General features: G+C 36.7%; 1 protein-coding gene across 1 annotated transcript in view; it reads right to left on the bottom strand.

The window, feature by feature from the left end:
* Positions 1-1,341: 1,341 nt before the first annotated feature.
* Positions 1,342-25,100, bottom strand: part of LOC109080755 (scavenger receptor cysteine-rich type 1 protein M130-like) — a 102,447-nt gene continuing 78,688 nt past the window's right edge. The window contains exon 12 of the mRNA XM_042732990.1: positions 1,342-1,461. Coding sequence (XP_042588924.1) covers positions 1,342-1,461 — 120 coding nt within the window. The remainder of the gene's footprint in view (positions 1,462-25,100) is intronic.

The following is a 25,100-nucleotide window of genomic DNA, read 5'->3' as shown; positions in this document are numbered from 1 at the left end:
CCTTGCAGCCAACTGGAAAAGGCCCGAAAACTTTATGGGTTGAGGCTGGCAACATTCAACTTGCCTTGCATCTGTAAGAACTGAAGTTGTCTCTTAAATATTTTGGGAGTGTGCTGAGAAGCCTGTCTACATGTGAACATCAACTAAGTTCAATGCCTCTTGGACATTCCAGAAACAAAAGCATATTGTTGCTGGGACAAATGGGAAGCATCCTCAAGTCCTAAAGACCTTTTAAACACAGGAGGTGAATTATCTTCAAATTGCATTTGTGAAAGTAATCGTACCTGTGGTGCAGCATCAGAAGCTGTAAACAGTTATGAAGACATAAGGCATAATGACTGCATTGAATGGACTGAATTCATATCCTGCAGTGGAAGTGTTTGCGGAGCAGACTGAGCTCTTATAGTAGACTGGGCCACGTTTGCAATAACTGGAACCAATGAGATTGGAGGTAATTCAATCCTCTCTGGTTTAGAGCTTATCATTTCAGGCTGAGATTCTGGATAGTCAGCTGATGTCTTTGAGAATTGTTCAGCAGTCATGGTAATGTTAAGGACAGGCTCAGGAGAAAGTTCTCCCTTTGGTAATGCTATATCTCCTTCTTTGATTGAGAGGTTGTCTGCTTCCTCCTCCAGTAGGAACGCGTGAATGCGCTTCAACATTTCCTATCAATGCTGCTGCCTTTTCTCATAAAGAGACAGTCTGCTTGCAAGCTGTGCAGTCACAGCTGAATCCTCCTCCTCAGCTGCTGAGATGTTCTCCATCAATTCTCTCAATGACATTTCATCCTTTGACTGGACTTTTTCTGCTTTATGTACTGAAGTAAACATACCGGTTGGAGATGATACTCTGCTGTCTCCAGCTGAATTTACTGCCGAAGTCACCCACCTTGTATCTAGTGAGCATGATGGGAGACTAGCTGATCTTGGAAGGTTACTGTTCATAACATAGTCCTCCAAATAATTAGGAAGTTTACGTTGTCTCACAAGCCTCTCTGCTGGATGATCTGAACTGGAGGGATTATCATCATGCAATGACATATCTGTAGGAGCATGTTCTAAATTAGAAGTTAAAAGGTGGTTTGGAGTGAGCTAACTGCTACAGTGTTCCTATTAGCGAACACAGAGTCATGTAGAGATTATATTAGCTTTAATGAGAGAGAGAGAGATGACCTCTATAGCCCTGAATGTCAGTGGAGACCATGTCAATTAGATGTGCCCCAGAGACAGATCCCCTGCAAAGACCTCATCAATTCGACAACCATCAACACAAGACCACGGGAACCAGACAAGACCTCTGCACCTGTGTTGCAGCCTGGATATAAACCACACCCTGCTGGTTTCATGTACTGTAAAATTTGGTGGAGGGTCCATCATCCTGTGGGGCTGTGGGGCAAGAACAGGTACTAGAAACCATGTCAGAGTTGAGGGTCACATGGATTCCAGCCAGTATCAGCAGATTCTTAGAAACAATGTTCAAGAATCAGTCAAGGGCTTGAAGTTATGCCAGGGTTGGTTGTTTCAGCAGGACAATGACCCAAAGCATCGTTCCAAATCTACCAAGGAATTCATGCACAGACACAGATATAATGTTCTTGAATGGCCATTCCAGTCCAAGTTGAACATCATTGAAAATCTATGAATTAATTTGAAGTGAGTTGTCCATGCTCAGCAGCCATTAAACCTGACTGAACTGGAGAACTTTTTACCTGTCTGTTTTTGTTATGAAAAACAATTGTTTTGCACATTGCAATGTTTCTGTTGATTCAATAAATGTTATTTCAGAACTGAAATGTTACTGTCTCCATAAGATACAAATTATTTCCAAATGAAGTTGCTGCTTCCAAAGCCCAGCAGAATATAAATTGAAATTTTGAAAATTATTGGTTAGAAAATTTATTAAAAAAAAAATTATTGCATGCAGCATTATTCTATGTGTTGACGTCATTTTAACTGATACAGGAAGACAGGGTGGGACATATCAAGCAGCCCCACCCCTTTTTTAAATAGCCAATAGCGTTCGTTTATACTACAGCTTGGCCCGACCGTTCAGAGCCATTGAGCTCCATAAAGCTGCATTTGACAGGGTAAGACAGCCACAATCACATCCATATTGCTATAAAATATAGAATTCTGTGTAGAATTCAAATAGGTTCGATACGTTTTGTGGTCTGCGCCCGACACGCGCATGTAATCCGCTCCGTGCTATCGTGCCTCTGGACCGGAGCAGAGTGTGTGCGGTGCGGTGGTTAGCGTTACACAGTGTGAAACCAGACTTCTTTTTCCTCTATGGAAAGCATATTTACACTGTCTAAATCGTTCCCTGTCCCCTATATAGTACATTCACAGTACAGAAAATACTAATTCTGTAAACAAATGACCGATTACAGCCGTGGCTTCAGCGTCCATTTATAGTGTAGGGGGCGGGCGCTTCGGATTCTAGAGAGCATTTGATTGGACAGAAGATTTGATGAGAAGATGATGTGCGATGTGATGTCATAAAAATCCGTGATCCATTTTAGCGAAAGTGAGAGACTGTAAGTTTTGAATGCTTATATCTCCTAAATGCGAGTTTTGTCATGTTTTGGAACACACAAGCTTATTCATAACCTTAAGACTAACATATTAATACTAAAATCTAAAAAACTTAAATTTTGATTTCATGGGCACTTGCACCTGCCGTGTGCATAGTTGCAGTGAATAGGTTCACACTTTACTCTCAGAAGAGTGTGTTAAAGAGAAAGTCATTTTGCCCTATAACACTGTTCAAAGGTTCATGAACAGGTTCAGCAGACGTGATGCAGAGGCAAAGCTGTTGTAAACTGGTACAATAATGATATGCTGACACTGATCCACCAGAACTGGATCAGACGGAGACCCTCTTTTTCCCTACATTTGTATTCATTTTATTGGTCCAGTTCATCTGATGTTTTTTATTTAAAGAAATACGTTTATCTGAACAATAGCCTTGGGGGCAGCACTCCAACATAGAGTGTGTTCCTGTGGCTCAGTGGTAGAGCATTGTGTTAGCAGTGCAAATGTTGTGGGTTCGATTCCCAGGGAACACGTTAGGTAAAAAATGTTAGCCTGAATGCACTGTAAGTCGCTTTGAATAAAAGCATCTGCTAAATGCATAAATGTAAATGTAAGCTACACCTCCGACAACCAGAGTTTGAGGCCCGGCTTGAGGTCCTTTGCTGATGCTGTTCCCCTCTCTCTTTTCCCTGTTATTTTCATGTCTTGTCTATACTGTTCCATCCATAAAGGTTCAAAATATAACATAAAAAGGAATATTTCACCCAATAATAAAAATAGTGCCATCATTTACTCACACACATGTGAGAGTGGGTCAACCATAACTATGTTTAAATCACACAAGCAGGGCCGTCGCTAGTGGGGTGAAAGGTGGTGACAATTATAGGGGCTCCCACTGCCCAAGGGGCCCACTAAATCCAGTAGTTATTGTGGAAGATTTGTATTAATCAAAATATGAAATTAATCAAATATAATCAATGTGAATATAACCATTTATGTATCAAGTTATTCTACTATTATAATCATGTATCTGCCTGTGTGTAGAGGCCTGCATGAGAATGGGATGCGCAGACATTACAAAACTGCAGTATATAGTGAAGCTGCACATCCTATTTGGACATTAGACAAAATATATGATGGGGCCTCTTTAGTCACAGAACATAAATTGGGGCCTCCTGTCTGCTTCTGGGTGACACAGCTAAAAGAGATAAAAGAGTTGATAAACAATACGCCTTTGTCTTCAGGAAAAATTGTATAAGAGTGTGCAGACATATACTCTATAGATTGCTCTGCAGAGTTTTTTTTTCGGTTTTACTGTCTCTGATAATAAAATCTAAATTCTGGCATCACAACCCCAAGACTCTCCTCACAGCAATTGGTATCATGAACAGGATTGGAAAGGAGCAGAGGGTGGAACCACTTTGGGCTGGCTTGACAAACCAACACTAACAGTGGCCATTAAACAGTAAGGTGGGCAGTTTTTTGCTTATATAATTAGTGTTGTTTGCCAGAGTTGACCTGTGGTGGTATGGACACTCAAAAATGCTCCTCCAAATTTAAAGAACAAAAAGAAAAAGGGGTTTTGATTCCAGAAGAAATAAATGCATGCAAAAAGGGGTTTTTATTTTATATTAAGTGGGTGTTTGAAGGATTGTGTTTTTAGTTAAGAGGGTGCTTTGGATGATGGTATTTTGTGTTTAGAGGGTTCTGAATGGCTAGGCAAAAATTCCTGCAGGGTACTGCTTTTTTACTGTATTGACGAAGAGTTTCAGTCAAAGAGTGAGTTGAACTGACAGGTCACTCAGGAAGAATGCAGTGTAAAGTTTGTGTAAATGTCACTGTTTCTGTGTGAGTGTATTTGTGACTATGATTGTGGTTGTATGAGACACTGATTGCTCTAGTTTCTCCCATGTCTGATTTTGTTCATGGTTCCCAGGTGTTTTCTATGTTTATGATGCAATTTATTCCAGGTGTGTCTAATTTAGTTCTAAGTTCTTAAGCCCTGTGTTTTTCCGTATCTAACATCCGGTAATGTTCGTCTATCCCCTCTGCTACGTGTGCGTGCCTTGTTGTTGTAAATAAAGACTTTCTTCACGGATTCCCCTATGTCTCCTCGCTCCTTTGCTCTTTGATCCTTCACAGTGGCAGCAGCATCGTGACAGATAGCTAATAGAAAAAAATATGGCTGATAAAGTAAAACATTGGTCACTCCATTTTGTTTAATGGTAATTTTTTAGGGCTAGATTGAATAAAATAATAATAATTAAAAAAAATTACTCCAAAGATCCTGTCATCCCTGGGGATAGCAAGATGGAAATGTTGATGGCCATGGATCCTAGATTATGCAGAGATCTTAAATCCTCTTCTCAAAGTAGCCCATGAGGAATAACAAAAAGTATCTGACTAAAATTTAAATTCGACAAACAAGTGACATTTGAGAAATTATAATTGGCTCTCTCAAGTGCACAGTGCCAAGGCCCATTATTCTAAGTTACCAATTAATCTAAACCAATTAATCAATTAGATTTTGTAAAAAACAAAACAAAAAAAAAAACAGTTTATACAGTGGTGTTAAACTAAAATTTATGGTGACAGACGTTGCATGACATCTAGAAACTATGTGGAATGCTACCATGTCTACGCTCAGTAGAGTCTAACAAAAAAAAGTTCAGGTTATCCTACTCAGAATCCATGGCATTCCACAGCTAAAAGCATTTAGTTCACAATCAGCTGAAATCTAAAGAAAAAATATGTTTTTGGCCAAAATGGGGATGTGAAAGGGTGTGAAAAAGTATGAATGATGGTGTTGTTGTATGGAGTGAAAGAGGGTGCCCAGTAAAATAATGACCATGGATGAATTAACATTTACATTTTACATTAATGCATTTAGCAGTAGCTTTTATCCAAAGCAAACTACAGTGCATTAAGGCTATACATTTATTTTTTTAACAGTATGTGTGTTCCCTGGGAATTGAACCCATGACCTTTTGCGCTACTAACGCAATGCTCTACCACTGAGCCACAAGAACAGGAACTTAACAATTTGGTTAAGTTTCCTCGTCAGTACCTAGGTTATTATTGTGACAGAAAGAAAAACAGTGCCACACTTGCGCTATAAATATCGGCCGATAATTAATGTGCATCTAGTCAGTAAAGCCGGTTCTCTAATCAGCGGTAAATTCCATCAGGTGCTTGATTTCACATAGAGCAGCAGTTACTACACAGAGCCGTTTTTAACTGACAAGCTGCGCAAATCCATGCTGATAATGAACGTGGATTTGCGCAGCTTGTCGGTTAACAACGGCTCTGTGTAGTAACAGCTGCTCTATGTGAAATCATGCACCTGATGAAATTTACCACTGATTAGATAACCAGCTTTACTGATGAGATGCGCATTAATTATCGGCCGATATTTATTGAGCACCCCTACAAATTTTCCCTGTCTCTTTGGAGTGTTAAAAGCTCTTGGTGCATAAAAAAGATCTGTAAAGTTGCAAAGACTAAAGTCTCAAACCCAAAGAGATATTCTTTCTAAAAGTTAAGACTTGTCCACGCCCTCCTAAAATGCCTCATTTAAACAAACCCCCACACATCTACGTCACTGTGTGGGAAGATTTGCATAACACCGCCCAAATGTTCACCCAAAGAAAGAAGGCGTAACTTTTATTCTTGTTGTTGTGGTGTTGTTGTTTTTATTGTTGTTTTGTGGAGACACTGTGTGTTTCGTTGTGAAAGCGAAACTACTTTGTTTGGCCTTCCAAAAGAGGACAAAATCCGCTTCGGCATGCCTAGTGCTGATCTGTGCTGGTCGCTGAAGAAATACATCAACTTTGTGCTGTAGATTGCCGGATTGGCTTTCACAGTGGATGAAACGGAGTCAAGCCCGGGGTCGTTATATGTGGTTGCCACCGCTCAATCAAGCCCGCAGTGTGTGATGCTGTGTGTTTCATTGTGAAAGCAAAACTACTTTCTTTGGCCTTCCAAAAGAGGACACAACTAGAAATCAGTGGTTAAGTTACACACAAAGGCTGTTTATTAAGTGGGGCAGTTCCAACTTTGCAAGGACAGTCTGGTGCTTCTGACTCACAGCCTGCAAATATGTTTTTTGTATTTAAAGAATTTGCCACTGATGATTCAAACGAGAGTTTTAAGCAGTGTAGAGTAGTAGTTTGTCGTTTCTCCGATCACAAATGCAGACATGGTTTTATGTTTACATGGCGTGATACACATCGCAATGTGTAAAAAAAAAGTATAAGTCATTATATTCAGTTATTATGTCCCCACTGGATGCAACAAATGCCTCGTTTGTAATGGGCTTTATTGGTTTTGTCTGGTCGTGCCAAGACTGGCCGGGACATAACATTTCCGTCACATGCTTGATGTATGCTTTAAAAGGCATGTGGCAGCCGATGCCGATATCTTGGAAAGCAGGGGGGCCGATAGCCGATATAATTATTTATTTTTTGTTATTAATATTTAAGAAATTTTAAATTATTTGACAATGGATTAATAAATAAATGTTTAAAATAAACATACTTATACTTTAGATGACAAAGTATTTTTCACAAATAAATAAATATTTAACAAAAACATAATTGAAAAGGAAGTACAGTAAACACTGTAACCAACAGGGCACTCAGTATTCTGGGAAGTTTGTGTGCATTGGGAATCATATTTTTCAAATAAAGCCAGGGTAACATTCATTTTACATACAGCACACAGAGAAAATGACATGAATATGATAGTGGGCAAATGCATAAAGCGCAGCAAAATTTGAAATCAAGAGTTTAAAGTTTAAAGCATTCAATTAACACGGACCGACCGTCATGTAGAGAATACGCAATCATGCTGGATAAAAATGCACACTTCACAAGATCTCACAGCTGGATTCGACTAAGTTTGCAAGGTTTGTGAAATTAAATGTTTATTAGCCATTCAAAGATTTGTTTAAATGATATTAATGCATATTTGCTTAAAGGGTTAGTTCACCCAAATATCAAAATTCTGTCATTAATTACTCACCCTTGTGTCGTTTCAAACCCGTAAGACCTTCGTTCATCTACGGAACACAAATCAAGATTTTTTTCGATGGAATCTGGAGCTGTCTGATCCTGCATAGACAGCAATGCAACTGAAATGTTCCCAAGTCCAGAAACGTAGCAAGGAGATCTGTGAATTAATCCATGTGACATCAGTGGTTCATCTGCAATTATATGAAGCTACAAGAACGCTTTTTGTGCGCAAAAGAAAAAAAATAACGACTTTATTCAATTTTTAATAACGCCTTATTTTATTTGTCTCCTCCGCATCACCCTGGTGCCATTTTGGAGAATATCTCCACTGCGTCACACCGATACGCTGTTTCCATTCAGATCAAATCACAACAACGTAGGAAACAGTTCTGGCGTGACGCAGCTGAGATATTCTCCAAAATGGCACCAGGGTGATGCGGAGGAGACAAATTGTTGAATAAAGTTTTTTTTTTTTTTTTTTTTTGAGTAGAGTTTTTTTTTTTTGAAGAAGTATAATATTTCATGATGAATGGTTTAAGACAAGGGTTCTCAAACTTTTCCATTCCACCTAAACAAGTATAATATGTCAAGACCCACCAAAATATTTGAGATAAAAAACAACTGACATTACTGTAAGCTTAATCTTAATTACAAGTTTAATATGGCAGAAATTAAATATTTAAGAAAAAATATAATTTTAATTTATAGTACAATTGTAAATTTTTACTAATAATATTTGTTTTAATTTCTTCATTTAAAGATGAGTCTCCTCTTAATAATGAACCATCGCTCTGAGACCCTCGCTGTTGTTACAACTACTGTATGCCCCCACTTTAAAACACACAACACATGTTTTAAATCGCGAACTTTGTGATTCGAAAATCGCACTAAGCAATGTCGAATTCGTAATTTTTTTTGGTATAATCATATAGCACTAGACTGAACTGTGTGTGAGTATGTGTGTGCGTGTCATTGAAATGCAAATTTAGCTACAGCCAAGTGACTTTGAGCGACCCACCTTGTCCCACTCTGCGACCCACACTTCAAAAAACCCCTGGTTTAAGAAATGTCCAGGACTATCTAGTGAAATGGGATTAGATGTAATAAAACTGGAAGGTAAATGCTTAATAGAAAGAGGCAGAGAAATAAATATCTTTAGAAACTGTACCCCCCAAAAAATGGCATTATGCTCATACTTGTGCCAGTTTCTCCAATCTACAACAAACTACAGAGAAGCAACTGAATTACAGTGCATACAAACCTGTAAATGGGCAATAGTATTGGAAAAACAAAACAAAACAAAAAAACAAAGAAAAATACAATTAATGGCAGATCAAGAATCGCATGTTATAAAAAGAAGGGAACTATTGACATAAGAAAATTAAAGGAAATGCAGCAAAATATTGAAAATACCACAATGTAAAGATGATTAGTTAGTGAAAAAGGAAGGCCCACCACCTATATTTGATTAAATCAATTTAATTGATGAGCACGGGAACAGAGGGGCGAGGAGATGAAGAGTAAAGCAAAATCCAAAGTCTTTAATCCAAACAAAGTGGGGAACACAGGAAACACAGAACACGGGATGACACTTAACAGCGGATGGGAAACGAGGGGCAGAACACACACACAGAATACACAGTAACTAATTAAACACAGCTGGAATTAAATTAACTAAACAAGGAACACCAGGAACAATAAACGCAAGTACAGGAAAAACCAAACATGGGCATAAACATTAAACTGGAGAATGTGGGGGATGAAGACACAACATGAGACATGGAACAGATACTGACACTAGGGATATGCTGATACATAAAAGAGTCATATCTCTCTAGAAGAGGAAACAACAAATGAAGAAAAATCTAGAACCAAAAGAGCAGATGAAAAAGACCCTGCAGATGATATAAATTCAATTGGTCAACCTAAAGGCATACGAATTTAATACAAGAGATGAAGTTAAATCAAGGTTTGAAACCATATTAATTTGAATTACAAATGAATAAATAAATAAATTAATTACAGAATGGATTAATTACATAAAGTACAATCAGCAAAGATTTATAAATTACACCAATGAGGCCTTATCACTTCTAGGAGAGCAACTGGATGCAACAAGCAGAATGACATAGCATAATAAAATAGCTTTATATTATTTGTTAACTGAAAAAGAAAAAGTATATGTTATGTTTGGGGAACAATTCTGTACTTATTTACCAAAAAAATACTGCTCCAGAAGGAGTATTTAGTGAAGTAATAATCAAATAAAAAAACCTAAGAATGGACGATATGGCAAATAAAGATAATCAAATGTGAGATTGGTTTGATCTAAAGTTAGGAGCATGTGGAGCATAGTTAGCTAAATTGGGAATGTTTTTAGGAATTGCAGTATTGATAAGAGGATTACTATTTTACTGTGTACTTCCAATATTGAGGTCACTAGTTATCAAAGCCACAGCTAAGCAAATCAAAATTCTAAGATGTCAAGATGATGGGAAATTGATTTTTGAGGGTAACCAAAATGGCCCTCTACCATGCACAAAGTATCTGGACTGAAGATCAACTATGCTATTTTTGTGATGTTACATTTTTTATGTTTTGATGTTTATTTCTATTGTATTCTACATAACTGTAACAACCACAGGCAAGTGCTGAACCAACTGCATGCTCATGCTAATTACAGTGTTTTATTTAAATAAAGGATTAGGGAGACAGGATATTTTTACTTCCTCAGATGTGGGGGAAGACTTTTTGGTCCTGATTCTCCACCAAAGTGCTACTGCATAATCTGGTCATTGGTAATAAAACTGCGTGACTTCATTTAGTCTCTACGTAGGTAGCGATAGCTGATAAGATTGCACTCTGGGTAAAGACAAGTAAAGGTAAAACTTAAGCCCTATTTGCACAGGATTAGTATTATCTGGGGACCTTGTGTGATTTTAAAATTACCCCCCAACATTAAGGTAATCAAATTTCATGTTGCGATTATTGATCATGTTTTACCACGGTATGCAAGTATCACGGTAATGAAATTAAGTTTTAAAAAAGTGGTTCATAACTACAGTACAGTTAAATAACTTTTTTTCTTATAACATAACTGAACTGCAATAAAGCAATACAAAAATATATTTTTTACACCGATTAAAGTGCAAAAGAACTTTAAAGACCCATAGGTATCACTTTACAATAAGGGACCTCATCTCCTTAGTTAATGATTAACATTCACTGAGCAATAGCATACTTTTGCTAAGAAGTTCTAATCATTTGTTAAAAAATACAAGTCTTTTAGCGCATGTTATGCCATTAAAATAACACAGTTGCAAACTTTCGATTTTTTGAACAATGTCGTTTAAATATTGGAATACCTAAGATTAATGAATGTTCAGAAAGAATTTTTTTCATTGGCAGTTTGTTAACTAATGAAGCCCTAATGTAAAGTGTTAATGAACTAAAGAATCAAAACACTTTCAAACTAATACTATGGAAAAATATATAAATATTATTTTATATTATTTAAATGTTCGAAAGTAAACAGCTGCTTTTATTCATGGGGTTTCCAGTAAGGGCTGCCAGTGTCTTTCTGCAGTTTAGCGCCATCTGCTGTCAGAGAGTAAAATGCTTTCATTCAAGTCTCTCACGTGTTCCTCCATGTGCTTCTTGTGCGTGCTTGTTTACATCATAGTTATTTAAAGCAGCATACAAACAGTAGTAAATGTGCATTTTGACCAGTTGATGGGGAAAAGTATCTTAAAATGCACCTTTCAGCTTCTGAATAATTTGTAAAATTATTCTCGGTATTTGGAAGTGCCCACTATAAACAATATCGCAATTCATATTAATCATTACCGTGATATATCGCATTACCGAATACCGGCACAAGTCTACCCCCAACATCTGAATTTTGTGTGGTGCATTCGGATGAGATAAGCAAAGCCTATGATTTTACTCGAATTTACTGACTTATCTCCAGGATACCAGGATGTCAAGGCTTTGAGAGTCCCGTTCTTTGGTCCAGTTAGATGAATTAAAAAAAAAATCTATTTAGTCTCGTGCGCTGTGTCATTTACATTTCACCAGGTTAAAATAATATCTCAAGCTTTATGCTTGACTTATTTGTAACACATTAATCTCAAAACCTTTTCAGCTTTCTCTTTCTGCAAATTGTATGGTGTAGCGATATGTCAGCACCCAAAATACTATCAAACACTACAATGCAGCTCCATTCTTCGCGAAAGATGGATAAAAAGGCGCACAGGAAACAAAAACCTTGAAAAATTATATACGACCTGCCAAATCCTGGCCAAATCACAGAGATGTCAATTACAGACATGGCTGATTCGCACAGGATTAAGATCACAGACGACCTCCGCAATTATTACAAATGACTGGAGGTCACCAGGTAATACTAATCCCGTACGAATAGGGCTTTAGTAAGTCTCAAAGTGGGGAATGTGGAAGATTTTTATTAATTAAATTATGAATTAATCAAGTATAATCAATGTGAATATAACCATTATCTATCAAGTTATTTTACTATTATAATCATGTATCTGCCTGTGTGTAGAGGTCTGCATGAGAATGGAATGTGCAGACATTACAAAACTGCAGTATATAGTGAAGCTGCACATTAGACAAAATCCTATTTGGACTTTAGTCAAAAAATATGATGGGGCCTCTTTAGTCACAGAACATAAATTGGGGCCTCCTGTCTGCTTCTGGGTGGCAGGCTGGAGACAGCCAAAAGAGGTAAAAGAGTTAATAAACAATAACCATATGTATGAAATGTATTGAACATGAACATGCCTTCAGGAAAAACTGTATATAAGAGTGTGCAGACATAGACTCTATAGACTGCTCTGCAGAGTTTTCTCGGTTTTATTGTCTCTGATAATAAAATCAAAATTCTGGCATCAAAACCCCAAGACTTTGAGAATGATTCCTCAGAACATCGGCAGAAGCCACCACATTATCCAGTATACTATATATTTCTCTACTCTTATGTGAATAATTTTAGTATATACAGTATATAAAACAAGCAGAAGCAACATTAGGCCTATATTGCTTTTGCTGTTGTCCAATAAAAGCTCAGGCACAAGTACATCTATAAGATGTGTTTTGAAAAGCATTTCATCAGATAAACATCGTTAAACATCTTTTAAAAAGCAGTTTTACATACATTCCAAATCATTAAAAACTTAAAGATATCTTCTAAATGTCTATATGACATCTGATAGGAAACATCTTATAGATGTATTGCATATGGGCAAATACTATAAAAAATACATCATGCAGATGTAAATGCAGTCATCACACTGAAATCTCTGTGATATATGCGCGTTACCAGGGAACCATTATTTGTTTGTATATGTATTTATTTTCTGTTTTGTTATTTTGTAGTAAAAAAATAAAAAAATAAAAAAGGCAGCGGCTTTTTGCACTAAGTGTAAATAGTGATAGATGCTATTTACACTAAGTCAAAATAGCAGTATTTTTAACGAAAAGCTGTTTACACTAAGTACAAATAGCTATAGATGCTATTAATACTGTTAAAACAGTGAGATTTTCTGTTATTTATACCACTTATTGCAAATAGTAGCAATTATCCGCACCTCAGTATTGTAGTATATTATAAAACAGTAGGCAATAATAATGTATTGAGTGTAAATTATAATTTTAATTTATATTATTAAATGGATGCCAACTTATTGGGACAATAAAAGCCCTCCCTAAATCTACCCTAACCCTTCCCGATTATATATTTTCAACTTTTTGATTATTTCCTTAATTTTTTTTTAAAATAAATGCCTTTCTGATGCGATATGATATTTGAAAAGGAAGAAAAAAAGTTAGGCAAAAGGTGAGGTCGATCGTGGCAAACAGCATGTGCCTTACCATCTATGTCACTGAAACTGACGCTTGATGAGCATCTTTTCTTCAGTGTTGATTATCCCAATCAGACGTTGGTGAGCTGAGTTAGTATAAATAGCCTCTGCCAACAGGGTGGGCTATTTGCACTTAGTGTAAATAGAGACTCTGAAAAAGGAAAACATGGCACCAGATGTGGCCTCCAACTGACTTGAGTAGAGGGCAGTGGGGGCCACATCAATTTTTTTTTCAGGGGCCCAGAATTCCCTAGCTATGGCCCTGCACACATGCATAAAAAACATATTTTGCAGACACGTCTAAACAACAACAACAAAAAAACTCAACTGCAATATTTTATATTAACAGGAGATCAAATAGCAAAACTACAATTTTCATTGAGTTCTAGAAAATGTAAAACTCAAAACATTGAAAAAATATTATTCAAACTCTAATGTCTAAATGTAAAAACATAACTTTTAAAACTGTATGTTGAACTGATTTTGAAATTTTCACATTAAGGCTGTCACGGTCACAAGGGCAGTCACCTAATCTGCACTACACTTCCCATCATCCCTCCTGCTACTCACGTGCGCTCCCTCTGCAATCACCCCAGTGTTGCCAACTTAGCAATTTTCTTGCTAGATTTAGCAACTTTTCAGACTACCCTAGCAACTTTTTTTTTCAAAAAGCACCCAGCAACAAATTTAGCTATTTTTAAAAAGTGTTTGGCAACTTTTAGCAACTTGCCAAGTGACTCAAATAATAAAAAAGGCACATATTTTCATCTAAATTACACAAAAAGAGGAAACCACTGAACAGCTAGCCAGCCAAGCAGCACATCAACCTGGAGAGAGTTGGAGAAAGATGCCTAATAGTACAAACATCAGATGTGCATTAAGTTGCTAGTTCCAACTGGTCAATAATAAATGCACATTTATGATACAGCATGTTGTTCTGTTACGTACACTGTAAGAAATAATAATAATAATATATGATATATATATATGTAGAAAAACTGAAAAGGTACTAGTCATTTTCTGCCAGGATGTTATCCATTTAGTTGTCTAAGTTGTTATCCATTAAGTTGTCATTAGCTTATCTCTCTTTGTAATGTATCACTGGACTCATTATTCTTTATCAACACAAAAGCCTGTTCTTTTATGTAAAACTGTTTTTAATACATGGTATATAGTTATGTATATTATGATCAAATATATTTTGTATTTAAATTGTGTATTGCGAGACTAACCCCCACTCCCACCAAAAAAAAAAAAAAAAAAAGTGTTATGGTGGGGACCCCCCATAAGACTTGATTCAATTCGAGCACTGTTAACAGTACATTGTGTCCTATTTTTACAAACTATTGTGTAGCACACTAACTAACTACCAGTATACTGTTAATAAGAAAATGGATAACTGTTCAATAATTCAGTGTTGTAAAAAATCTGATCATAAAGATGTTACTTAAGCCCCTTTCACACTGCACGTTGGTCGCGGAAAACTGCCTTCTGTGTGAACGCAAACATGTCCCGGGATGGATTCCGTGATTGATTCCATGATTGATACCGGGACAGATCCCAGGTTAGGGACCTAGTAACATTGCCGGTGTCTGCATCCAAAAACTGAAAAATGCTTCCTTCGGAGGACAAATTCCAAGGTAGGAAGGCATCAAGGCACGTCCGAATTCAATGTTAGCTTCATTTCCTGTCTCCTGAGATGCCTTCATCTGGCTAATTTTTGAAGGCAGCATAGATGTATCCTTCACTGCCTTTGATATCCCACAATCCTGTGCGTTCAATTCTGTGACAGTTAAGCCAAAAAAAAAAGATGGAGTCTTAAAGTTGTGGTCGGTGGTCAGTTTGTTTGTAAATGTATGGTTTTGATCAACGTTTTCCACTTTTGATGTAATTTCTAGTGAGAAATTAATATTGCAGTAATGAAATATCCACATAGTTATCACCAAAGCTCTCTATATTTTGCTGTAGATCATTAAACCATTACTCTGCCTCATAAGCCTGTCCAAAATCAGTTTCATGAGGTGCCTTCGGGCAAAAACGCTGCCTGTAAGGTCATTGCCTGATTTGGCAGTGAGGCAGCAAGTCAGCTGCCTAAGTTTTCGGATGCAGCCGATTTCTCGACACTGGGTTCAGTCCCGGAACATGTGTCGTAGTGATAACCCACGTTATCGTGCGACTCTTTTACCAGGTATTTTGAAGGCAGATCAATGTTCGCAAAGAAAAAATATGTGCAAACTGTAATGAAGCAGAGATCAGGTAGTTCCTCACTATCCGCGCTGAAGCTGAGATCGTTCACCAGCTTAAGTGAAAGTTAATGTGCAGTGTGAAAGGGGCAAAATGTGTAAAAATCTCGGACGTATTTTAAAGATTCTATGCCGCAAACTTTAAATATTTCAATTTGTTTTGATCTTCCAGCGTTTAGTTGATCCTGATAAGCGCTTGTCGTCACAGTTGTAAACACTAGGCTTTCTTCTTTCGTGAGGGGGGTTTGGTGCCACGGTATCTTTGTTTCCAGGCGGAACGTTAAAGAACGCGACACACATGTTTCACGGATATCCTCTAGAATTCAACCAATCCAATGACGACTTCGAAATCCCTGAAGTGTTTCCACTTTTGTGTACCACATGCATCACTGTGCGTTCACACCGCCGCCGTCGATAGCGTCTAAAACAGGGGCGCCCCCAAGGGGTCACGGTCACCCCTGTATAAACTCTGGCCACCCCTGTGGCCACCCCTAGGATGATTTGCACTGGCTACTATTAATTTAAATCTATTTTAAATCTATTAATTTTAGATCTATATAATTTATATATCATTTAATATAGTTACTATCACACGAAGAGTGACGTTTTTCTCCAGAAGTCTGCATAATTGCAAATGTGACATTGATTTCATACAGTTCAATAAACAAGAAGTTAATATCAAGAGTTTTACGTTTTAGACAACATATTCACTTTTTGCGCTCTATTTCTAAAAACAAAAATCATTCCAAACACAGCCACTGTTTTGCGTCTCTGAGCAACATGAATGTGTTTCGTTCCTGAATGAATCAACCGTTTAAATGATTCGGTTCAATCACAGTGACTCACTTATTAACAGTGACTCGCTGACACCTACTGGCTGTTTTAATTTCACATTTTAAGTTTTCATTTTTTTAAACGATTTCAAACATCAGTTTTTAATGTTTTATGTTTAAAATATCAAAACATTATTTATTAATTTGTAACTCCAGGTTAAAGTATTCCATGTCCCTCAGAGCTCCATTAAACAGTGTGTAAAAACATCTAAATGGCACTTCAGATGCAGTTTCTGTTTTCTCTGCATTGCAAAGATCAATTTTTTGTTGATAGTGATTGCATTTGCTTGGTAACAGCCCAAATTCAAGTGTCTGACTTAACAGATGGTGCACACTTTTAGAAAAAAATGGCGTAAAGGTTAAAAAAAAAAGCCTCAGCTGTCAGCACACTTAGAAATAAGATATCAGCACAATAACACACACAGTAAAATATTGTCTAATTTTCGTTATCGATAAAATCCCAGAAATCACAGAGATATCTTTTTTTTTTTTGTCAATATTGCAAACACTTTATTTATTTATTTATTTTTTGATGTGCCACCCCAAGATTTACTGTGGCCTCATCTGGCCACCCCTATTACATTTTTCTGGGGGCGCCACTGGTCTAAAAATCGCTCTGACCGCGCTGCCAACAATGCTGTAGAACAGGGATAGGCAACTTCGGTCCTGGAGGGCCACTGTCCTGCAGAGTTTAGCTCCAACCCTAATTAAACACACCTGAACAAGGCAATCCGTGTTTTTGGGATTACTAGATAGATACAGGCAGGTGAGTTTTTATGAGGGCTGAAGCTAAACTCTGCAGGATAGTGGCCCTCCAGGACCGGAGTTGCCTATCCCAGCTGTAGAATGATTCGTGGACGCTCTGACGTAGATCGAATGCTTATCTTGTATTTAAAGCGGCCGCAAAGCAAACAAGCTTGTTGATCTTGAGCAGACTGACCACAAGGAGGGTAACGTTATAAGTTAACCTCATTAAATATTGTTGTGGACGAAGTATTAAGATCCTTTACCTAATAATGTATAAAGCACTAATACCACACTGTAAACATACTCTGATACAAGTAAAAGTCCTGCATTGAAAATGTTACTTAAGTAAGTATAATTATGTATAAACATTACTTAATGTAAGTGCAATCCAGAAAATTGATTTAAAGGTTTAAAAGTGAACTGGGACTATAATACTATTATTTATGATAGCATTAGATTATTATTTCTATAACGTCAATGCACATCAGCAACTCGCCAGGAACACCAACAATCTCAGACACATTGGTCCACGCATCATTTTTATTTATTTATGTCCCTGTACGCAAACAGAGACACGTCGTAGATTAATGGGAAACCCGCCACAGCAATAATCAACCTCTTCTCCATTTTGCTTGGGAACTCATGTGGTCGGAACCAGCGTTTACAGATCTGCGTTCTCTGGAATCCTCTCATCCTCATTCTACGTAAAAACGCTGTCTTGTGTCATGGTTTTGCAATGACGTCATCAAACAATGACAGCACAACGTCATTTAGCAACTTTTAGCAACAAATCGATCTGCCTTTAGCAACTTCCCCTGAAAATTAGTTGGCAACAGTGAATCACCCACACCTGACACCTATCCAGCTCGTTATCAGCCACTATACTGTACTTAAGCACACATCTCGTGTCTCATATGTCTGGTCTCATTTGAGTAAAGATTCTTACCTGTATTCCAAGTTCCAGCGACGATTTTTCAACGTATTAAAGTTCCTTTTCTCCGTGTTTTCCTACGTATCCTGTGATGGGAGAAACGAACTGATTCGAATCAATTGAACCAATTGCTTCGCAAAATGATTCACTGTTTCGAAGCGCTCGAAACAGCACACGCTGGTGACGCCTGCTGTTCAAAACTGTATAAATGCAACAAAAACACAGGTTAAAAACCAGCTTTTACAAACCCAATGCTTTCTTGAAAGTATTATATATATTAAATGCAATCAAAATAATAAAATACCATTACACATGAACTGTCTGTATAATATCTTTAACATAATTTTTGTTAATTTGCAAGGGCTTGTTTTGTTCGTTTATGGAGAGCTTGTCTAAACAGGCCAGTAGAGACTACTGCTGCGTCCCATGTGGCCACTTATACTACGCCCTTAAAGTTTGTACTCCTTTGGTGAAGAAAAAGTGCACACTTTTTTTTTGAGTGTGTAGTAGAAGAGTAGGCAAGCTTTGGGACATACTATAACGTCATACAATTGCGTCTTTAAAGGTAGCTCTGTCGCATAATTACACGCATCCTGTCACTGTAAGTTGGCCTGTCAATCATCTTGTCACAGTTAACTTCCTCTACACTGCATTTCATTTAACTTCCTATGATATTGGAGAGAAATGAAGGAGAACGTTGATCTGTCAGTCGTGGGTCTTTATGCAGAGTTCTCTGCTCATATTTTTTTGCATGATGCATTTAAATGTTAACGGCCAAATGGATGTTTATAAAAGTTCACATTTATTGTTGTAGATGAAATATCCTAACACAGATAACATTAAATACATTTTTTAACAGGTTAAATGTTGATTATTAGTAACCCAGATAGCAGACCAACACTGAATTAATGCTGAATCAATGCATCAACCAATTTATCATTGAATCAATGTTGGAATTTAACATTGATTTTTCGTCAGGTTTGCACCCTCAAATAATGTTATTTCAATGATGAAAAATAAATCAAGATGGTCATAAAAATCTAAATTTCTTCAACTTAAATTAAACCACTTTTTAAAAATTTAAATCAACAGAAATATAATCAGACCAATTTTGATTTTTACTCTTTTCAATTAGAGATCATGGAGGACTGCAATTAATATGGTTTTACATTACATTACATTTACATTTAGTCATTTAGCAGACGCTTTTATCCAAAGCGACTTACAAATGAGGACAATGGAAGCAATCAAAAACAACAAAAGAGCAATGATATATAAGTGCTATAACAAGTCTCAGTGAGCCTAAACACAGTATACGTAGCAAGGGCTTTTAAATAATATAATAAATAAAAAGAAAACAGATAGAATAGAAAAATAATAGAGCAAGCTAGTGTTAGAGGTCTTTTTTCATAATTGTATAATAAATGAAAAGAAAATAGATATAATACAAAAAGATTAAAAAGGTAGTTAGATTTTTTTTTTTTTTTTTTTATAAATAGAATTAGAATAGTGAGTGAAAAAGTTAGAGGGTCAAATAAAGATGGGAGAGATGTGTTTTAAGCCGATTCTTAAAGATGGCTAAGGACTCAGCTGCTCGGATTGAGTTGGGCAGGTCATTTCCACCAGGAGGGGAACATTTAATTTAAAAGTCCGTAAAAGTGACTTTGTGCTTCTTTGGGATGGCACAATCAAGCGATGTTCACTTGCAGAATGCAAGCTTCTAGAGGGCACATAAGCCTGAAGTAGTGAATTTAGGTAAAGGGGTGCAGAGCCAGTGGTGGTTTTGTATGCAAACATCAATGCCTTGAATTTTATGAGAGCAGCTATTGGTAGCCAGTGCAAATTGATAAATAGAGGTGTGACGTGTATTCTGTAAAGGCTTGTAAAGGCTTGATAGAACTGGCTGGAAGACCTGCCAAGAGAGCGTTGCAATAGTCTAGCCTGGACAGAACAATAGCTTGAACAAGGAGTTGTGCAGCATGTTCCGAAAGAAAGGGCCTGATCTTCTTAATGTTGAATAAAGCAAATCTGCAGGAACGGACAGTTTTAGCAATGTGGTCTGAGAAAGTTAGCTGATCATCAATCATAACTCCAAGGTTTCTGGCTGAAATTGTGATGAAATGATGGGTTTGCTGGAACCACAAGCAGTTCTGTCTTGGCAAGGTTGAGTTGAAGGTGATGGTCCTTCATCCAGCAAGAAATGTCTGTTAGACAAGCTGAGATGCGAGCAGCTACCGATGGATCATCAGGATGGAATGAGAGGTAGAGTTGAGTGTAATGTGATTGTCAATGGTATGAAAAGCCATGTTTCTGAATGACAGAACCTAATGATGCCATGTAGACAGAGAAGAGAAGTTTTAAATCAAATCAAATCATTTTGGTTTTAAATCAAAAAGTCACTCAAAGTTAACAACATCCTTCAGTTTACATGCAAATATTTATTCTTACTCCCGCATGATTTACACAAACTATTTGAACAGGAAAATAGCATCACATTTAAATAAAACAAGTGATTCTTTTATTTAAAAAAAAAACAAAAACCTTTGTGCCACTTTGTGGTGACCTCAAAATAGGCCCTGATTAGGCCTTAGTAAAATTAGGATATGTAAATAGTTTTTTTTTATTTTTTATAAAAATCCCTTATGAAAAACACATTACTGTGCGTCTTGAGACAAAACAAGGACGCTGATATATTTTAAGATCTGTCAGAGCAAGTTATTTTCAGTTGAGACAGCTCAAACATGCATTTTAGTCTGGGACTAAGCTTAAGCATTGTCTGTGAAACCGAGGGACAAAGCTTAAAATGCAACATAGGCACAGAATATGATAAAATGGATGACAAAGTGACTTAAACAATTAAATGGAATACATAATTCTGAATTTATAAAGCAAATGCCAAGAGAAGAGCCAGTAAAACTGACAATAACAAACGCAAACCACATCTGCAATTCAGGACTTGAAGCTACTTTTCTGATCCAAAAATGCTTTTCAGCGCAAGGCAATGTCCCCAAGCCGTTCAGGAGCACAACAAAGCCATTTTTGCACAGTCACAGCAAAGATGATCTAAGGCCTCCTTTTCCACTGTTCCAGAACAGTTCAACCCAAATATACAGATGTGTGCAGCGCATTATATGGAGCGCATTTAACTGTTTCCTGAACCAGTAGCCTACAATGCTGGTGTCTGCTTCTATAAAGTGGGGCAGTTCCAACTTTGCAAGGACAGTCTGGTGCTTCTGACTCACAGTCTGTAAGTATGTTTTTAAGGCCTCATCTCCGTCTGTTTTGCATTTGAAATCTGTTATGGCACGCTTTGAATTGATTGGCGGTTGAAGTTGCATTACTGCCACCTGATGGCCTTGATAACCTTTATTCTTTAGGTCAGGGGTCGGCAACCTACGGGGCAGGGCTGTTGGCACAGTGGTTAAAAGTTTTTTATTCATGTTTGTAGTTTTGAACCGAATAATTCGTCAAAGCGCAATGGAATGTGGGTAATATTAGCCATCTTGGCGTACATGGATCCCACACTTCATAAATCTACCTGAAATAGTAGACCATCCGGGGCTTCTGGCATATTCTTTTCAACGTACTATGCTTTGGGACACACTTTAATATTACATACTATTTAGGATGGATAGTATGAACATTGGGACGCAGGGTTCGTGCTTTCTGTAGTGTGCTGAACCAAAATCATTCATGGCAGAGCACATAATTTTTGCCTTAATTATAGTCAAAGAAGTGGATGCAATTGAAATTTCCATGTTTTTGCATGAAAATCTTTATGAACAGCAAAGGTGTTATTTAAATATTATTAAGTTGTTTTTAAGTGTTACTTTTAAACAATTACACTTTATTTTTGGGTTATTAACACATTTTCTGTGTATAATTCCTTAATTTGTACAAGCTGTGTCATTATAGTTTTGCTACAGCATTTAATTTGGTAATTTTTGTGTTGATATTTTTGTTACAGTGACTTTGTACATTAATTTTTGACCTACCACTATTGTGCCATAAATAACAATAAAACCTGCTTGCAATAATACTGTGAAATTAGAGTTGATATCTAAATATTTGGAGTCATAAGTTATATACTGTAGGCCTTCATGGTGAGTACAGTTATTCTTTTTGTTTAATTATTTAGAGATGGTCCAAAAATACAAAATTTTGTGGAGGATGTTGTTCTAGTCTACAATCCCTCAGAATTTAAAAGTCACTTTAGGCTTAAAAAAGAACAATTAGAGGTGTGTATGTAACATTTAAGCCACATAAACATTACAACTGTTTCTTGTAATGATAAAATCCTTTCTCTTACTTAAGGTAGCCTTTATATAATACAATGTTACGTTTATTATTTGCACAATTTTGTTTGTGTAGCTATAGGAAATTATTCAATTATAAGCAATAGGTTAACGTTTTCTTCCAAACTTCTATTCTTATACAATAAGAATAGGCCTATATATTTACTAGACAGCCTAATCTTAACTTATTTTAATGCTTTGTGTGTTTTGTTTGGATATCAGACATTCAATATAAATATAAGCTAAATACAGTAACTTGTCTAAGAAAAAATATGCAACACGGCGTCCTTGTCATTGCAGAATCTGACCAATGAGAATTAAGTGTGTCGTCATCAAGGCTTTCGCAGCCGATTTTGAGCATCTGCAGTGCCTGACCTAGGGGCTGGTCTCCTTTTGCTCTTGCGGTACTTTGATGGCACATGTGATTGTAAGGCAGCTGCAGCAGAATGCATTGCTTTTGTCAGGCGGCAGCCGATCTTTGCGGTGCCACATGAAGTAGAACAAGACTATTGTCTTACTATTGGGAGATATGAGGGTCTGTATTAGCTACTTTCTATTGGAGAAAGCATATTGGTCAACTTGGATCACGTGTAATTAATAACCAATCACATTTCAGCCTTGACGTTATTTAATTTTATGTCAGAGTTGTGCAACACTCATTGGCTGTTTACGGATACCATAGAAATGCATGAGAAGTGCTGTAAGCTCAATCCCACCTGTCGCAAAATGTCAGTGACTTCTCTTATAAAACATATTTTTTTCGGTGTAAACTATAAAAATAGTTAAATGCAAAACTATTGTTTAGTGTAAAACATGTTGAAGATTAGCCAATAGGCTGTAGATTCTTTTAATGATAAGCTGTTTCATCTAAAAAGCTGTTTATTCAGCATAGTGAAGCCTCTCCTCCACTGACATCCATTAAAAAAAAAGGCCTCTGGTCTCCTTTCCCACGTATTGCCAAAGCAGAAGCATTAGCATTAGCCTTTATGCTTTGCTGGCTAAAGGTTGCAGGCTTTCCTTCTAGTGGCTTTTGCATCAGTGCTAACTGCTTCTTTACCGGAAACTACGTCACATTTCCGAAGTGCGAAACATAAACCACACGAGCCAACCTATTACTCTGTTGACTTTAGACTATAAAGTATTAGTCTCTGTCTATGCTAAAAGATTAAGGTATGGTTTAGATCATATTATTTAGGAATCTCAATCTGGATTCATGAAAGGCTGTCACATATAAGTAGTAGCCTAGTGAGAACAGGGTGTTGGGGGATAACCTTTTTTTCTCTTTTTCATCAAACTGCAGTTTTTGCAAGTTCCCGCAATTTCATCGCATAAAATTGCAAAAATATCCCGCATATTCCATCGCATTTTTTAAGAAAACATGCCGCAAAATCAAGGATTTTTGCCCGCAACAATCACAAAAAAAATCCGCGTTTTTCTGGAGGGACTGTCTAACAATGTCAGATTAGTACTGGATTTGCTGGATTATTCGGATTTAATTAGTTCAGATGGTCTCATACTCTTTCTTGACTCTAATTAAACTTTCAACTCCATAGAGCACAAATTAATTTTTTCATACTCTGAAATTATTTGGATTCGGTAAAGCATTTATAGATACTGTAACCATGTTTTATAGAGGTATTAACAGCTCACTGATCATTAACTTTGACACTTCTAAGAGGTTTAACATCTATCGCGCTGTCAGACAGGGCTGTTCAATCTCCTCATTTTTATTTCTTTTAACTACAGAGTTACTTTGCCTTAAGATTAACCAAGATGAAACTCTAAAAGGAATTTCAGTATTTGATAGGAAGATCAAAATTGCACAGCTAGCAGATGACCTCACGCTGTTCTTGGAGGACAAAAAGCAGTTACCTTAGGCTCTCAAATTGGTTGAACAATTTGTGCCACTAGCCGAAAACTTCATATTTTGAAATGTGAAATTATGTCAATTAATGATGATGATATATTCTTAGGAGGTATTCCGGTTAAAAAAGTGTAAAATATTTGGGGTATATAATCAGTAGACATCATTTAAATCTTTCTGATAAAATGACAAAAACTAAACATAACACCTGGCTTCAGAGAGATCTTTATATGGTAGAGTTTTTTTATTTATTTATCTAAGGTGGCAGGGCTATCTCACTTTGTATACCCTGCTCTTTCCTTGTTTGATAACGATAAAGCTATTAAGGAAATTAATAAAATATTTTTGGATTTCATCTGGAAAAATAGACCTCACAAATTAAAAGCAGAAGTGCTTTCTAATTCCAGAAGCAAAAGTGGCCTTGATTTTTTAGACTTCGCAGATATTGTAAACACCTTTAAAGTAAATTGGCTGAAAAGATGCCTTGTGAATATCACAGTGTTTTTTATTCCAAATAATAGCCTATATTTAACAAACTTGGTGGCCTATCTTTCTTATTGAAATATAATTTCCTGCATGGCAAGTTACCCATTTTCTTATCTAATTTTCATCAGCAATGTCTTCTTTCATGGAAATTGTGTTTTGTCCATAGTTTCACCATAAGTTCAGTAAGGGTAATGGTGTTTATTTGGCTTTATGTTTGGGTGTTATTGATATTTTAGATTGGAAATGCAACAACAGATATGTTCACAAAATATT

This window comes from Cyprinus carpio, chromosome A3 (genome assembly GCF_018340385.1).
Source record: "Cyprinus carpio isolate SPL01 chromosome A3, ASM1834038v1, whole genome shotgun sequence".
In the NCBI taxonomy this organism is placed as follows: Eukaryota; Metazoa; Chordata; class Actinopteri; order Cypriniformes; family Cyprinidae; genus Cyprinus; species Cyprinus carpio.
The sequence above is the reverse complement of the archived record's forward strand: the minus strand, read 5'-3'. Positions and strand labels throughout refer to the sequence as shown.